The sequence below is a fragment of the Harpia harpyja genome, chromosome 3 (genome assembly GCF_026419915.1).
Source record: "Harpia harpyja isolate bHarHar1 chromosome 3, bHarHar1 primary haplotype, whole genome shotgun sequence".
Taxonomy (NCBI): domain Eukaryota; kingdom Metazoa; phylum Chordata; class Aves; order Accipitriformes; family Accipitridae; genus Harpia; species Harpia harpyja.
Window position 1 is genome coordinate 13,577,441 of NC_068942.1, and position 13,532 is coordinate 13,590,972.

The 13,532-nt window shown below is 36.0% G+C and overlaps 1 protein-coding gene across 3 annotated transcripts in view; it reads right to left on the reverse strand.

Moving 5' to 3' along the window:
* Window positions 1-1,429: 1,429 nt before the first annotated feature.
* Window positions 1,430-13,532, reverse strand: part of GRIK2 (glutamate ionotropic receptor kainate type subunit 2) — a 432,874-nt gene continuing 420,771 nt past the window's right edge. For all 3 annotated transcript variants that reach the window (XM_052781434.1, XM_052781430.1, XM_052781432.1), the window contains one exon: window positions 1,430-6,444. In XM_052781434.1, coding sequence (XP_052637394.1) covers window positions 6,280-6,444 — 165 coding nt within the window. In that variant the 3' untranslated portion in view covers window positions 1,430-6,279. The remainder of the gene's footprint in view (window positions 6,445-13,532) is intronic.

Genomic DNA, 13,532 nt, shown 5'->3' on the forward strand with positions numbered 1-13,532 from the left:
GTCACTGAACTCCGCAATTCAAAACCTCAATGATTCTGTGATATTGTGAGTCTATTATTCCATAAGAGATGCCTCTATGATAATCCCACAAGTATTTTTTACTTATTACAAATAAGCATTTTTAACATGGACATTAATGCATAGAATGGCTTAGCAGATATACATATCAGAAATTCCTATTGATCTACCTGAGTGTACATGGCCCAGCCAGTTAGCATGGTTAAAGCATAAAGAGAATTATATGGTTACCATCACTGCATTACATTGCTTTCCATTCCCTGGGCTTAACAGCCAGCAGTCTACTTATGGGAGACTTGCAAGAGACAACGTTTGGCATAAATCCATCATAAGGTTTGAACTTGTACCTTCAAAACCAAATTCCTATGAATTTGTTCTGTGGTGGATGATGTAGCCCAAGGAACATTAACAACAGCTCAAACATTTATCAGTCTTCTGTGTTTTCATATAATTTTTCAGGTAAGTTTAATGTAAGACTAAGTATCTTATTTCCTCCGAAATAAGAGAAAACTCCTACAGTCATGGCAAAGAAGGAACTCTAAGATTCTTCCATTATTTTTAGCTCATGCTAGATTTCCTAAGTAGCTGGAAAAAGTATGCATACATTGTATGACAAGGAAAGAAAGGCATTCTCTTGGCTCTGAGAATTCCTGAAAGATATATCTATGTATAATTTCCAGTGTACACTTCAATGTTCAGAAAAATAAAGTTCATCATTACAGAGTGGCATTCCTTGAAGAAGAAAAAGGTAAAAGAGAAAGCTGATATGTTTGTTCTCAAGATGCATCATTTCCTTTCATTTATCTAGTTAGCATTTTTCTCAAATTCCCATAATTCTTTCATTCCAGCACTTATAGAAAGCTAGTGTTCTATAGGACCAAGAGGAAGTATTTCTTTAGTTTTTAATTAGAATTATCTTTCATAGAAAATTTCTAATTATGTCCATAAAATAATTAATAAAATAGGATTGGCACAGATTTTGACAATGAGAGGCTTGTTCATCTAAGCAGGCAGATACAATGAAGGCAGGCAAGATGCCTGGTGTTCAACTTAACAAATTGCTTAATCATAGCTTTTCCAAGCTTAAACCAATTAAAAGTTCTCTTTTGCAAAGCTCATCCTGCATATAAACCTTCTTTTTATGTGTTAACCTACATTTTCCATTTTCAATGTAGCTGATTTCATATTAAAACCCTTACAGAAGCTATGTGAACATGATGTTCTATACGCCTAAACCCAACCATGTAGGGAAATCTCCAGTAAGATGAGTCATTGTGATAGCTCCTTTGGGTTGGTTTTATTATTTTTATTTTTCGATTATTCTATTGCTGTAGTAATTAGGATTTCAGGCAATGAGCTAAAACAATATATTACTAGACTGGCAGTCAATCAGATCACTATCACTTCAAACATCATTTAAGAAGATCTACTTTTTTTATTATTTATATAGCTCCATAGTTCATGGTGCTACATAGAACAAATCAAAGACAGATTCCCTGCCCCCTAAGAGCTTACAGTCTAGGCAAGTACAAGAACAACAGGAGAAGATAACACAGGCAGGGAACAGAGAGGGATAGTAAATGAAAAGAAGGACAATTAGATTACAGTCACATGAAAAGCCAGTGTGTTTGTCTTGGTGGATACAAACTGGGGAGATGAGGTGCTTGAGTAACCTTATTTTTAATTAGAACTACATTTTATAGGAAAGCCAGAAGAAAAGGGGTTTGAAAATAAATTTGAAAGTGTAAGAGGTGCTTGTAGGAAGGCAGAGAGGCAAGACTGGAAGGGAACAGGACACTAACATATTTGAGGTTGGAAAGCAATGATCTTGGATGTCAGATGAATCAACCTCAGTGACCCTTTCTTTTCTTACACGCCTTTGAAAATATGACAAAAAGCACAATTGCTCCTGTACACCTAAACGCAGGCTGGTATTGTATTTTGCCTTTAATATTGTATCAGTACACAATTTGGGGATGTATTGGACAAAATCTTGGTTCCTCTGAAGTAGGAGTATTGACGCTGCTTTCAAGGTAGTCAGCACTGCAATCATATTTTGTGATTGTTGATGTATTTAGAGACTCTAATGTATTTGGCAACTAAGTGAAGTTGTGTCTAAAGTACTTTAAATATTTTTCTAATATCCTTATAATAATAATGAAAAAAAAAATTTTATAGCATTATCTTTTACCTCTTTGTATGCCGTTATCTCTGCTCATGACCCTTTTTCCCTGAAAACATTTTGATTTTGTAGAATATCAGGGCATTTCTCCTACTTCTATTTGAGGCTTTGGATCTTGGTGGGGAGGTTTTCTTCATAAATTATGTCTTTTCCATTCTGAAATATTAATTAGTTAGTGTAGTAGGGCTAAACAGAGTTATTTTGGTTTTTTGGAAGACTCTATGGATGAAACCAGGAAGGATTAATGCACAGACCCTCAAGTAATATAAACATGAAAGAAAAGGTTCTGTCAAACCTATACTGAATTCTTCAACTGAAAATTGAGATAGATAGAAACTTCAGAAAGTAATATCTCATATAAAACCTGCAGATACTTCCTGGATGAGTTTGTATTTGTGTTTATGTAATAGGGGAATACTATGAAATTGCCTGCTGATGTCTATAATCAGCCAAATATTTATTATAAAACACCACATATATCTTGATTTCATCCAACTATTTGGCTCAGAATTTTCACTACCACTCCTTCACAAATGACATTTATCAATAAGCTAAAGGGGTTTTTGTCATTTATTCTGTAATATCCATGTAGTTATCTATTGCTATATGACCATGCTGAGGCAACCTGAAGATCAAAATTGTGTGTCTTGAGATCCTTGAAGACTATAGACCTCTATCTTCCTTAAAACAGATACAGTAACACACACACACAAAAACAAAACAAAACAAAAAAAGTCCTGTTCCGTTTTTACCTCCAATTGTCATCCACCAGGTAGCACCATATAACTGAGTTATAACTGCTTTAAAAGTCTTCTCTAGAGTGACATTCAAGGTCATTCAGAGAAGCACCCATCATACTGTCCTGGGAAATCAACAGACTAATTGAGCTAATATATGAAAGCACATAAAGCAGTTATGTACAGAGTCTGAATCTTCATGGGCCAGACACTCACTTGATTTTAGCTGGTGTAGTTCCATTGATTTTAATGACCCTATAGAAATTTATACTACATGAGAATTTGAGAATTTGGGACTAGCCATTCAGAGACCTTTCAAAATGAGGAAGTTTTCTTCAGAATTGAGGATTTCCTTCACAACAGTGAAGGGAAAATGAACCGTTGAGCTTTCTGGAGTACAAAACTACCAGTAGTATTTTCTACTACTTTGGGGGTCAACTCTTTATTAGTCATTTTTCCTTAAATGTCTTCATTTTCTGTGAAAGATACAGAAATAATTACTAATGCACAACAAAGTAACTATGAATTAGTGTACGATTTTTAAAAAAAAGCCATTATCCTACTATGAATCTGTGGAGCCATGCATTTCTAGTCTTGATCTTAAATACAAATCTCCAGTTACTTTGCATATTTCCCTTAATAATGGAAGGCTGAAATTCTCATGGAAATCTTAATTAAGCCACACTACTTCTGTGTTAGGATTTTTGTTCCTTGGGGGACTTTGACCCAATAAAACATTTGGGACATATTCTGCATTCACACTTCGGCTCACATAAAGCTTAATGAGAATTAGTCATGTGCATCAAGGTGAGAATGGAATCCTGCTTATTTCAACACCCTTAATGGAGAAAAGAAAGGTTTGTTGGAATATAATACAGCATTTTATTACATGATTTTACAAATTTTATTGTAAATCATCAATCAAATGCAATAGCCAATTTTTTTTCCATTCCAAACCATCATAATTAGGAGTTTTCATTGTGTTGTACGACAATTATTTTCTTCCCCTTTGTATTTTAAAGAATCAACTTAAATATGTATTACGTAAGTATACTCATTTTCAGAATCTTTGCTGAAGGTGTTTTTATCTTGTTTATACTTCAGACAAAGATAATCTGTTCTTTGTTATCACATAAATGGGGGTGAAACTCTCACAAATATAAGGAAATTTGCTTTCTCAGTCCCTGTTTACAATGGAAATGGCCAGCTCAGTCTCTATGAAGATTTATGAGAACCGGGTAGTAGACACAAACCTCCCCCTTCCCCCCCACATTTCATAATACAATTTCTACAATTTGAATGATATATCTTTTATTCCTGTGCTAGAAAGTTGATGATAAGATTAAACTAAGCCCCAGTAAACAAATAACCTCATTACTCGCCAATGACTGATTATCTATGATAATTTAAAAGGGTTTTTTTAAATTAGTCAAATTAATTATTTTCCATATAAAGACCATCTTCATAATCTTTTTTGGTTGACATAGCATTCCTACATAGCCCACCCTATACATTTTTTGTTGAGATACAAATAAATTTACAGTAGACAGAGGTGCAAGACTCAGCATCTGTAGGGCAGTATTTCAAAATGTTATGTCCAGGAACTCACCACAGGCAGGACATATAAATTAGCTTTGAAGCAGCTAAGAGCCAGATCCTGCAAAAACTTATCACAATGTGCTGTACTGGCTTCTCTCAGAAATCCCAGCAAACTCTCTGGCCACATATTCAGTGGCAAGAGGCAGCAGGATAGGGCACTAAGCTGAGGCTAAGTACCAGTACTGACACAAAGTACTGCACATAAGTTGCTCAAATCACACGGCAAAAACAAAACAACTAAAACTGACATAATTTTAATACTTTTTTTTTTTTTTTTAATTTTGTGCATTGGATTCAAACAGCAAACTGAGTGCACTTTAACTGTTATCACAATGTGGTCAAGAGGTCTGTGTCTTTTACCACTTACACACAATTGTTCATGACAGCATGTTATCAGCCTAGTGGAAACCAGGGGTGTAGCATGGTAAGCAGTGATGGTAGTGCACCTATTTTTTATATTATCTAACTTGAAAATATGTCTCTTCTAAGATTCCTTTTTCTTGATAAAAATAGTTTTCACCAAACGTTGGTGGTGCACACGCACTACCATTCATGCTTGGCATCACACCCCTGACAGAAACACATGTTCTTATTTTGTTGATAAAAAGTATTACAAAAATTTCCATACAAAAACTATTTTCATAGAAATCTTGCATTTCCACAAATAAACCTGAACATTTTTTTTTTTGAAAAAAAAAAAACTGCTCAAGAATTTTGTTCATTTAGTACTGTGACTGTATTGAAAAATGCAGTCCTCCTTAAAGTTCTCCACATTCACTTCTTTTAGGTGACCCATCCCACTTCCAATATTAGCGAGAATTGCACAGGCTCCATTGAGTTCAATTAGTAGCAGGAACAAGGGTTTCAAAATCCCTCCAGGCTAAAATGCAAGCCCTCTATGTGTGAAATACACGGCTTCCCACCCCCCTCCCTCTTTTCACAATTAAAGAAAAAAAGCAATTTCTTATATCTAAAGGTTGTAAGATACATTCCTTTGTACTAAGGAAACTTTCATTCATCTAAAAATTGGGTCAAAATTATGGATTTTTTTGTTGTTTTTTTAGATCAAAGTTCCAGCCCAGGTAAATTTAAGTTACTGATTTTTTTTTAATTATTATTTTATTACTTAGTTCAGTGACACAGACAGTCCCATAAGCAGGTGAGCATCCTCATATTTATCCTTCTACTCATGGGATTCATGTTTCTTCACTTTAACATTTCTCCCATCCAGGAAGCTCGTATCGCCTGTCCAGATGGTAGTTTCAGTCTACCAGCAGTTACCAACTCTTCTATGCTTGGAAGTTCAGAAGAACATATGGTTTCTAGTTCCACTACAGTTTTGAGATATTACTGTTACTAGACTCCTTCCGTGGTTAGTATCATCTTGGACATTTATTCTCCATCTCCTGGCAACCGTTGAACTTCAAAAGGAACCTGTAATTTCTCACTGAGACTGCATTTGAAACCAGCCACAAAACTCACATGGAACATTCATTCATTCAGAATGGTGGAAACCCATGACGAACAGTGTAACCCCGCATAACTTGGTTGATCCATGATGCTTGTGATTCGAGTCTGGCCATTGCAACTGCTGAGATCACAGAGTCTCTAGTTCATAGACACAGCGGCATGAGGTAACTCATTTTATTTTGCACAGGTTGCATATTTCCACAGGAAACATTCTCGCAAGTTTGTTTGGAAAAAAGACGACAGTTTGTGCTTGGGGTATTTGGCTTCCCAGCTCTATGCCATGGTTTCTTTACCCGGCAACCTTCTGTCGTTAAACGTGTGCATGTTGATTACTTCTTCTGTTTTCACAATAACGGGGGCCTGTGGCTTGTGTTTTAATCGACGCTGACACTTCAGAGACATCCTTAGCTCCTCTACCATGGCACTACAGAAGGACCTCTACAGAGGGAAATAGAGGAAGAAGAAAAAACATCTATAAGAAATGTCTTGCTGCAATGTCTAGAAGTAGAGTCACTCTATTGGCACAGCCTTGTCAGTCCTGTAAGTTTGCCTTGTTTCAGCCTGGAGCTCATAACAAATTGCTGTCTTTTAAATATGCACCACATAATAATTAAAATGACTTATCAAACTGTGATGACTCAGTGAAAAAAATCACCTTGTCTCTACAATTATTTATCTGGCAGCTACTAACTACGAATGCAGATAATACATAAAAATATTTCAAACAGATGTTCTGTTAACATAGGTAAGCCTTACAGGATAGCATCTGAATGTAACATGTATATTAGGTATTCAGTAAAATCTCCTTGCCCATATTTCAAAATAATAATTTCATTTCCATATGATTTAAATAGCTGTTCCTCAACAAAACAACAAGTCTTAGTATAGGAAGTTTACCTGAATTAATGTTTAAATACTGTTAAAATGCAGATCCATTACTGAAAACTAAAATCTACTGCATTATTTTTAATATCTTCTGTATCTAAACACTTCTTCCACTGCTGACTATCATTTGTGGAGTTTTGCCCAAAATATTCAGTTTCATTGATCTTTATGAAGAGCATATTATCAGAAAAAAGGTTTATTAACATGTTTTCATCAAAAGCTAGATCTCAAAGCCCTTTTTCCATTTTACAGTGCAAGAAATCTGAAAAGTAAAATAAAACCTTCCTTATTCTCTCAGTCTGACTGAATTCTCAACTGCTAATAGTGTGCTGAGCAATTAGCCTCTCCTCAGTGTGCAAATCGGATATGGATGAAATATGGAAGTAAGGAAGAGGAGTCGCAGTTTTGGTGTCTGTGAATTAACCACTTTTATCACATACTTTAACTTCAATGTTTTCCAGCTAATGGAGAAATGTATTAACTAAATAACATATCCCAGAGCCTGAGATGTTATGACAAGCCTCTGACAATTTCTCTCACCCAAAGAAAATTTGGGGTATGATCTAGCCCTTCACATTCTGCTTTCTTAATAACTAATCTCCAGTCCAAAGAGATGATCTGGGGGGAAAAAAAAAAAAAGAGACAGCGCACCTAGAATTACTGTAAATATCTCCTGATCATTGTTTGATTTTGTGTGATTAGTAGTAGATTATCAGTCAATATATAATTGTCTAATTTATCTCCAAAATCAAGAACTCTGCTTTATTTGTAAACTGTTACATCTCCACTATTTGTAAACTGTTTATCTGTAAACTGTTACATCTCCATTATTCATACAAACCTGGAGTTTGGAGATTAGATCCAGAAAAAATTTAAGCACCTCACCCCACCTAGTTCTTTGGGAACCTAAATTGAAACTGTGTTTATCAAAATCTGCATTCAACTTCCAACCTCCAGGGCTGAAGGCACTCTGAGCAGTAAAGCACTCAGTTTTCCACATCAAACTTTATAGGTTTGTCATTTGGCAATAGTAAGTAGAAGTTCTGCTAAACACATTGGTGCTTGGCTTAGTCCTGGATCCCATCGGAATTCACACTCAGGTTCCCCATGCGTAAGGTCGTCAGTCCAGTAGGTATGCTCTGAAAGGACCTAACAAATCCAGTTCCTCAAAAAAAGCAGCAACTGCTAAAGAAGGACACATGGCAGACATTACAACTTTCTTCTGTGCAGCCATCCATCAGCTGGAGCATTAGAGCTGAATGTGATACACATTTGAGAGTGTCAATTCAATAGTGTCTTCTGCCAGAAGAGATTTAAGCTTCAGTGTCTCAGCAAAAGGGTGTAACCTACAGGTATTACACCATTTCAAGGTAGAAACACTGGCAGTTTCCACCCACTGATCCTGTTCCACTTCGCATGGAAGCAGTTAACAGAGCCAGAGCAGGAGAAAGGGAGAGAGGGAGAACATGGGCTGTTCTGTCGATTAGGGATCAGAGCACACAGTGGCAGAGGAAAGGCTTCAGTGTTAATTCCTGTTTCAGTGACGACTTCAGTATTTTCATATAAAATTCTGTTTAGTGCAAAAGAGTGCAAACATGAGTTGTCTCAGTCATGGGTTAGAACTGAACCTGAATCCCGCAAATACTGAACAAATGCCCTCTTCCCTAATCCTTTGCATGCATAAGGGAATAGGCAGGTGGAAAGGAAAGGGTAATCTTACCCTGGTTGTGATACTCTTCCTTTCAAACATTCCTTTCTCCTGCTGAGTTTGAAATAAAGGAATGACACCTACTCGACTTATGATAGAAAGGGTTTAGCCACCTACAACTAAGAAAAGTTAAAGTTGTAAATCCAAAGGAGAGGAAGGATATCTCTCTGGTGTAGAGTCAAGCACAAGTCCTTCAGAGGCCAAAGTTCAAGACAAAATTCATCATTTCTGGCTGGCATATCTGGTTGGAGTGGTTTCTGCAAGGGACACTGATTAGCCATCCCTTTTAAAAATGTTCCGGTGCACTGGATTGACATCCAAGACAGAATTTATGGCTTTCATTGTGTGAATGAGGTGGCTAAAATTTCTAATTGAATGGTCCGAGCTGTAATATGTCAGATCTTCATGCGTAAGGTACCTTTGCTTAGCATTGTGTGGAAAGCAGGAAACTGTACCTCCTTCTTATCCAGCTGTAGTTTGAAAGAAAATATTCAATTCTCTTAGACTTTCTCTTTTTTTAAGAAAGTGCTGTTGCTTAACATCAGAACTGTAGTTATGATTCTGAATCTGAAATTAAACCTGAAGTCTTTCAAAAGGGTGAGATTTAATTTAATAGTCCCTAATGGTTTACAAGCTAAATTGCTAAGGCTTACAGATCTTGGCATTTTCACTATGTGGGGAACCTAGCACATAACTCAGGAATTTCACAGGGAATCCATTAAGAAGTAAATGCTGCAACTCTCAGTGCTACACTACCTCCAGCCATTATAAGGCTCTCACTTCTGGAATTAAAGACCTAACTGAAACATTCTGAGGAACAAAATCCTTCCAAATTTAAAAATGGTGCATTAGCACTTAGCACTTTCAAGATTGTGTCCCTTGTCTTTTCTTGCCAAGACATCTAACAAGAGTGCCAAAACACAGTGAATCCTTTTCAAGATGCATCAATCCACCAAAACCTTTTGCAAAGATCTGCAAGCACTCACCAAAGGGTATAAATTTTTAGGTAATATCAGTAGGAACAGGATTACAATCAATAGCCAAGAGGTAAGAAGGTACATGCACTTGATGCTAACATTCTGAAATATCCTGAAAATGAGCTCTCAAGAAACTTGCCAACACATTTTATCTGAGAATTTTACGTGGATCTGAAAACTCATTAAATGAGAAATGTTGGCAAGACTGACAGTCTTAAAAAGGCAGTTAACACAATTTTGAGATAGTTATTTTATCTAGAAAATTCTTCCATTCTGTGTTTTCAAATTATTTTGTATAAATTAAGTTCATGGGAACTTCTCTGCATATATTGCATTAAAAATATGATTTAATTACTTCATTTACTAAGTTTTTTATGTATGCTATGTATTTTAAAATATCGAACGTCTGAAAACAATGAACAGTATTAGCTCCCAGACAGTACCATTATTTTGGTAACTGAGCACTGAATAAGAGAAATATTATATCTCTTTTTTTTTTTTTTTTCAAATTTCACTCACTGAATTAGTCATGTATTTTAAAAAAGATTAATTCAAGGCTATGTAAAAGTTCATGACCTCAATTCTTATTCTTCTTTGGGTTCTAACTGAGAAATATAAGGAAGAGTTTTCCCACATATTGCAAAATCGTGTTCAAAGAAGGTTTACAAAGGATTACTTTATGTTTGATCGGGTATTTTTAATACAAAGTCTTTTCTTGTTTCATTTCAATTCCAATCTGTGTACAGTCTCCATTTTCTGTCCAGTTAAACTTTGTGTTCTTTCACTGTTAGGATACAACATTTGGATAATAAGACATGACAAAAAGCAGCAGCTCTAGAATACTTTTTTTTTTTTGACAGACAAATGACATTTTCAGATATGATTTTAGAAAATATAATCCAAGGTCTTGATCCTGAATTCCATTGACCACTGTTAGGGAGATACAGTGAAATGTTTACAGAACTTATAGGCTATATTTCAGAACTGTTGTCCGTCATGAAATTGAGCACTTTTAGTATATATTACAAGACTCTCTATTTAATTCAAGGAAGATAACCTTTTACTCCCAACTTACCTTCCACACTGCAGGCATGTTACGAGAACATCAGTTAATATTGATTTTTCACCAACCCTTACAAAATGGTAAGTTGTCTTCTTAAATGTTACCAGAAAGTAAATGCTGCCTCCAAGTCATCTTAGATATAATCAAATAGTAGAAGAGTTGAAGGAAGGCATACAGTTCTCTAAATAGTGCAGTTAAGTGCAACTGTTTTGTTGCAGCAAATTACTATAAAACATTAGAAAAAAGAGCTGCAATTCTAAGTGGGGATTCTAAGTGCAATTCTAAGTTCAAGTGTACAAAAGAAAATTTTAATCAGAACCATAGTTCTTAGCCTTTTAACACAAAGCAATTTTGAAAAAGCGCATCTCCTTAAAGAAGAGTAAAGAAGTGGTATCTCTGTCATTCTTTGCCATAGCTGACAGCTCACAAGTCATGTAGAATCAAGATGATAATTTTGAGAAATGTTACCACTGTTTACAATCTACTTAGACAGCTTGTGCGTGGCTTTACTGCCTGAGAAAAAAATGTATCTTTGCATGTATGTATTAATATGAAAGCTAATTAATTAATATTAAGCTGTTTTCATTATATTGCTTTATAGGAATTTAGAAAGGTAATTAGAAATCATATTAGCATTTGTTAGAATTATGAGACTATCACCATAGATTTTGCTTTTAACAGCCTAAAAAGAGCAACAGAAAGACAGGAATGGCAAACCTGCACCACTCTTAACATTCTAAGTGAATAATATTCAATGTGTTTTAAATACAAAAATTTCCAGTCGCTTGCTATTTTACATTTTTTCCCCTTTGATGCAGTTAATATTAAGTTGACTATCAACATTCAATAAAAAACTATAAGATTTACTCAGAAGTTCATTACTTCCAGTTTGGTGTGTCAGATATTATTTGAAGCCTTGTTTAATATTCTTAAAGCAGTAAGAGCAGTAATCCTGCATCATCTTGTTGTGTTATGGGTCAGTGTTCTAGCATCTAGTAGGATATATCAATCAAACTGGTTTTCATCTTCTTGAAGTTAGCTGAGAATGAATGCACAGCCCTACCCTGACCCTCCCTTCTAATCAGTTTCTGCTTCCATGTGACACTCCCCCAGTATTTTGAATGTGTATATGGAAAACCTGTCGATCTTAAAACACCCTAGACAGAAACTTGAATCCTAGCAAAATGTTGACTTAGGATCACAAGGTGAACAATTAATGGAACGAAAATAACCTCAGAAAAAGAGAAATCATATTTCATTGTAGTGGAAGAATTACCATTTCAAAAGAAGTTAAAGTGTACTTGTAATGATCAGATTTTTAGGTTGCTTAGTTATATACTTAGTCTTAGACATGATTGTTGATCGAAGGTTGTACACATACATATGTACATACATCTATATACACACACATAATATAGTTACATTAAAAATATTATGCCACAGACTTTTCTGATGTAGTACATTTTCAATCCATAGCAAGTGTAACGCACAAGTACACTGCAGACTAAGTTCACATTAATTAGCTGAGCATACAACTAATATATTCTCATTTTCAGATTTAGCAATTATTGCTTTTTTGGTAGAGGTAGAATGAGCAGCCATTTTAGGAAGTTATTTTCAGGCAAAAATTTATGAGAGATTTCATTGCCTACTGAAATAAAGACAATAATATCAAGCAGAATGAAAATTTTAATTCCATAAATTAAGCTTTGCTTCCACCACAGTATCTACAAAGTCAAGACCAGTAGAGTTGTTCCAGACAGCCTGGTGAAGCATGAGGTGCTTCACCCTGTAACTGAATTGAACGCTGATTGTTTCAAGGACTTTTCTAGATATTTTATGGAGAGGATCAACAAGAATCTGATGGCACTGACCCTTCCTGTAACAAAACAACACTGAAATAATCTTCCACGGGCTGAAGTGCTCACTGAGTTTGAGAGTTATGTGATGAACTTAGATGACATACAGGACCTCACTGCAGACCACTTCTAGCATATATTGTTAGTGTCTCCCAGTGGGACAGAAAGATTCCAGCTTGCCTTAAATAAATTATGAATTGCTGTCCAAAAAACAATTCAGCCACTCTCAAATTCTAAAGTTTGTTTCCTGACAAAACAAAATGCACTCTGCTGGATGACAGAGACTTCTGGTAAAGCAAGTGTGAGTCCATTTAAAGTCTTCTGAAACTATTTAACCTGGTTTCCAGTCTGAGTGCATCCTGACAGCTACACTGGTTCCTGTGGCTGATGGGAAACTCCTATCAGTGCAGAAAGCTTTTCCAAAGGTGGCTTCGTTTAGCTTTGCCAGCAGCCTTTCTGGCCATTGCACTGACCATGATGTTTGTCTGACTCACCTGTGGACCTAGGCTGGGGCAGATGGGATTGCACTTGTGTGGTTCCACTCTTTCCTCTCAGAGATATCCCAGAGGGTGGCATAGGGCAATTGCTCATCAGCCCTGAGGGCTCTCTGTCATGCAGGATTCCACAAGGTTTCATCCTGTCATCTCTCCTTTCAACATGTATATGAGGCCACTGAGGAAATAATGAAATAATTTGGGCTGTGGTGTCATCGGCATGCAGATGATACACAGTCCTACTGTTTTGTCAGACCAGGATGGTGCAGTCATTTTGTGCTTCCAGTACCTGGCTGAAGTAGGGGTATGATGGCAGCTTAACCCCAGGGAGATAGGTGCTATGTTGGACAAGTACAGGGAAGTATTCAGAACATATTATCTACCCTTATTATTCAGTTTCATCTCTTGTGAAAGAGGCTCACAGTCTCAGATCTCTCGAGGTTCCTAAGTTTGGTTCTGGGTTTTCAAATTGGATCAGTAGTGGTAAGTACTATTTGTCACTTGTGTTTCAGTCAGTGGCAATAATTTCTACTGGTGTGA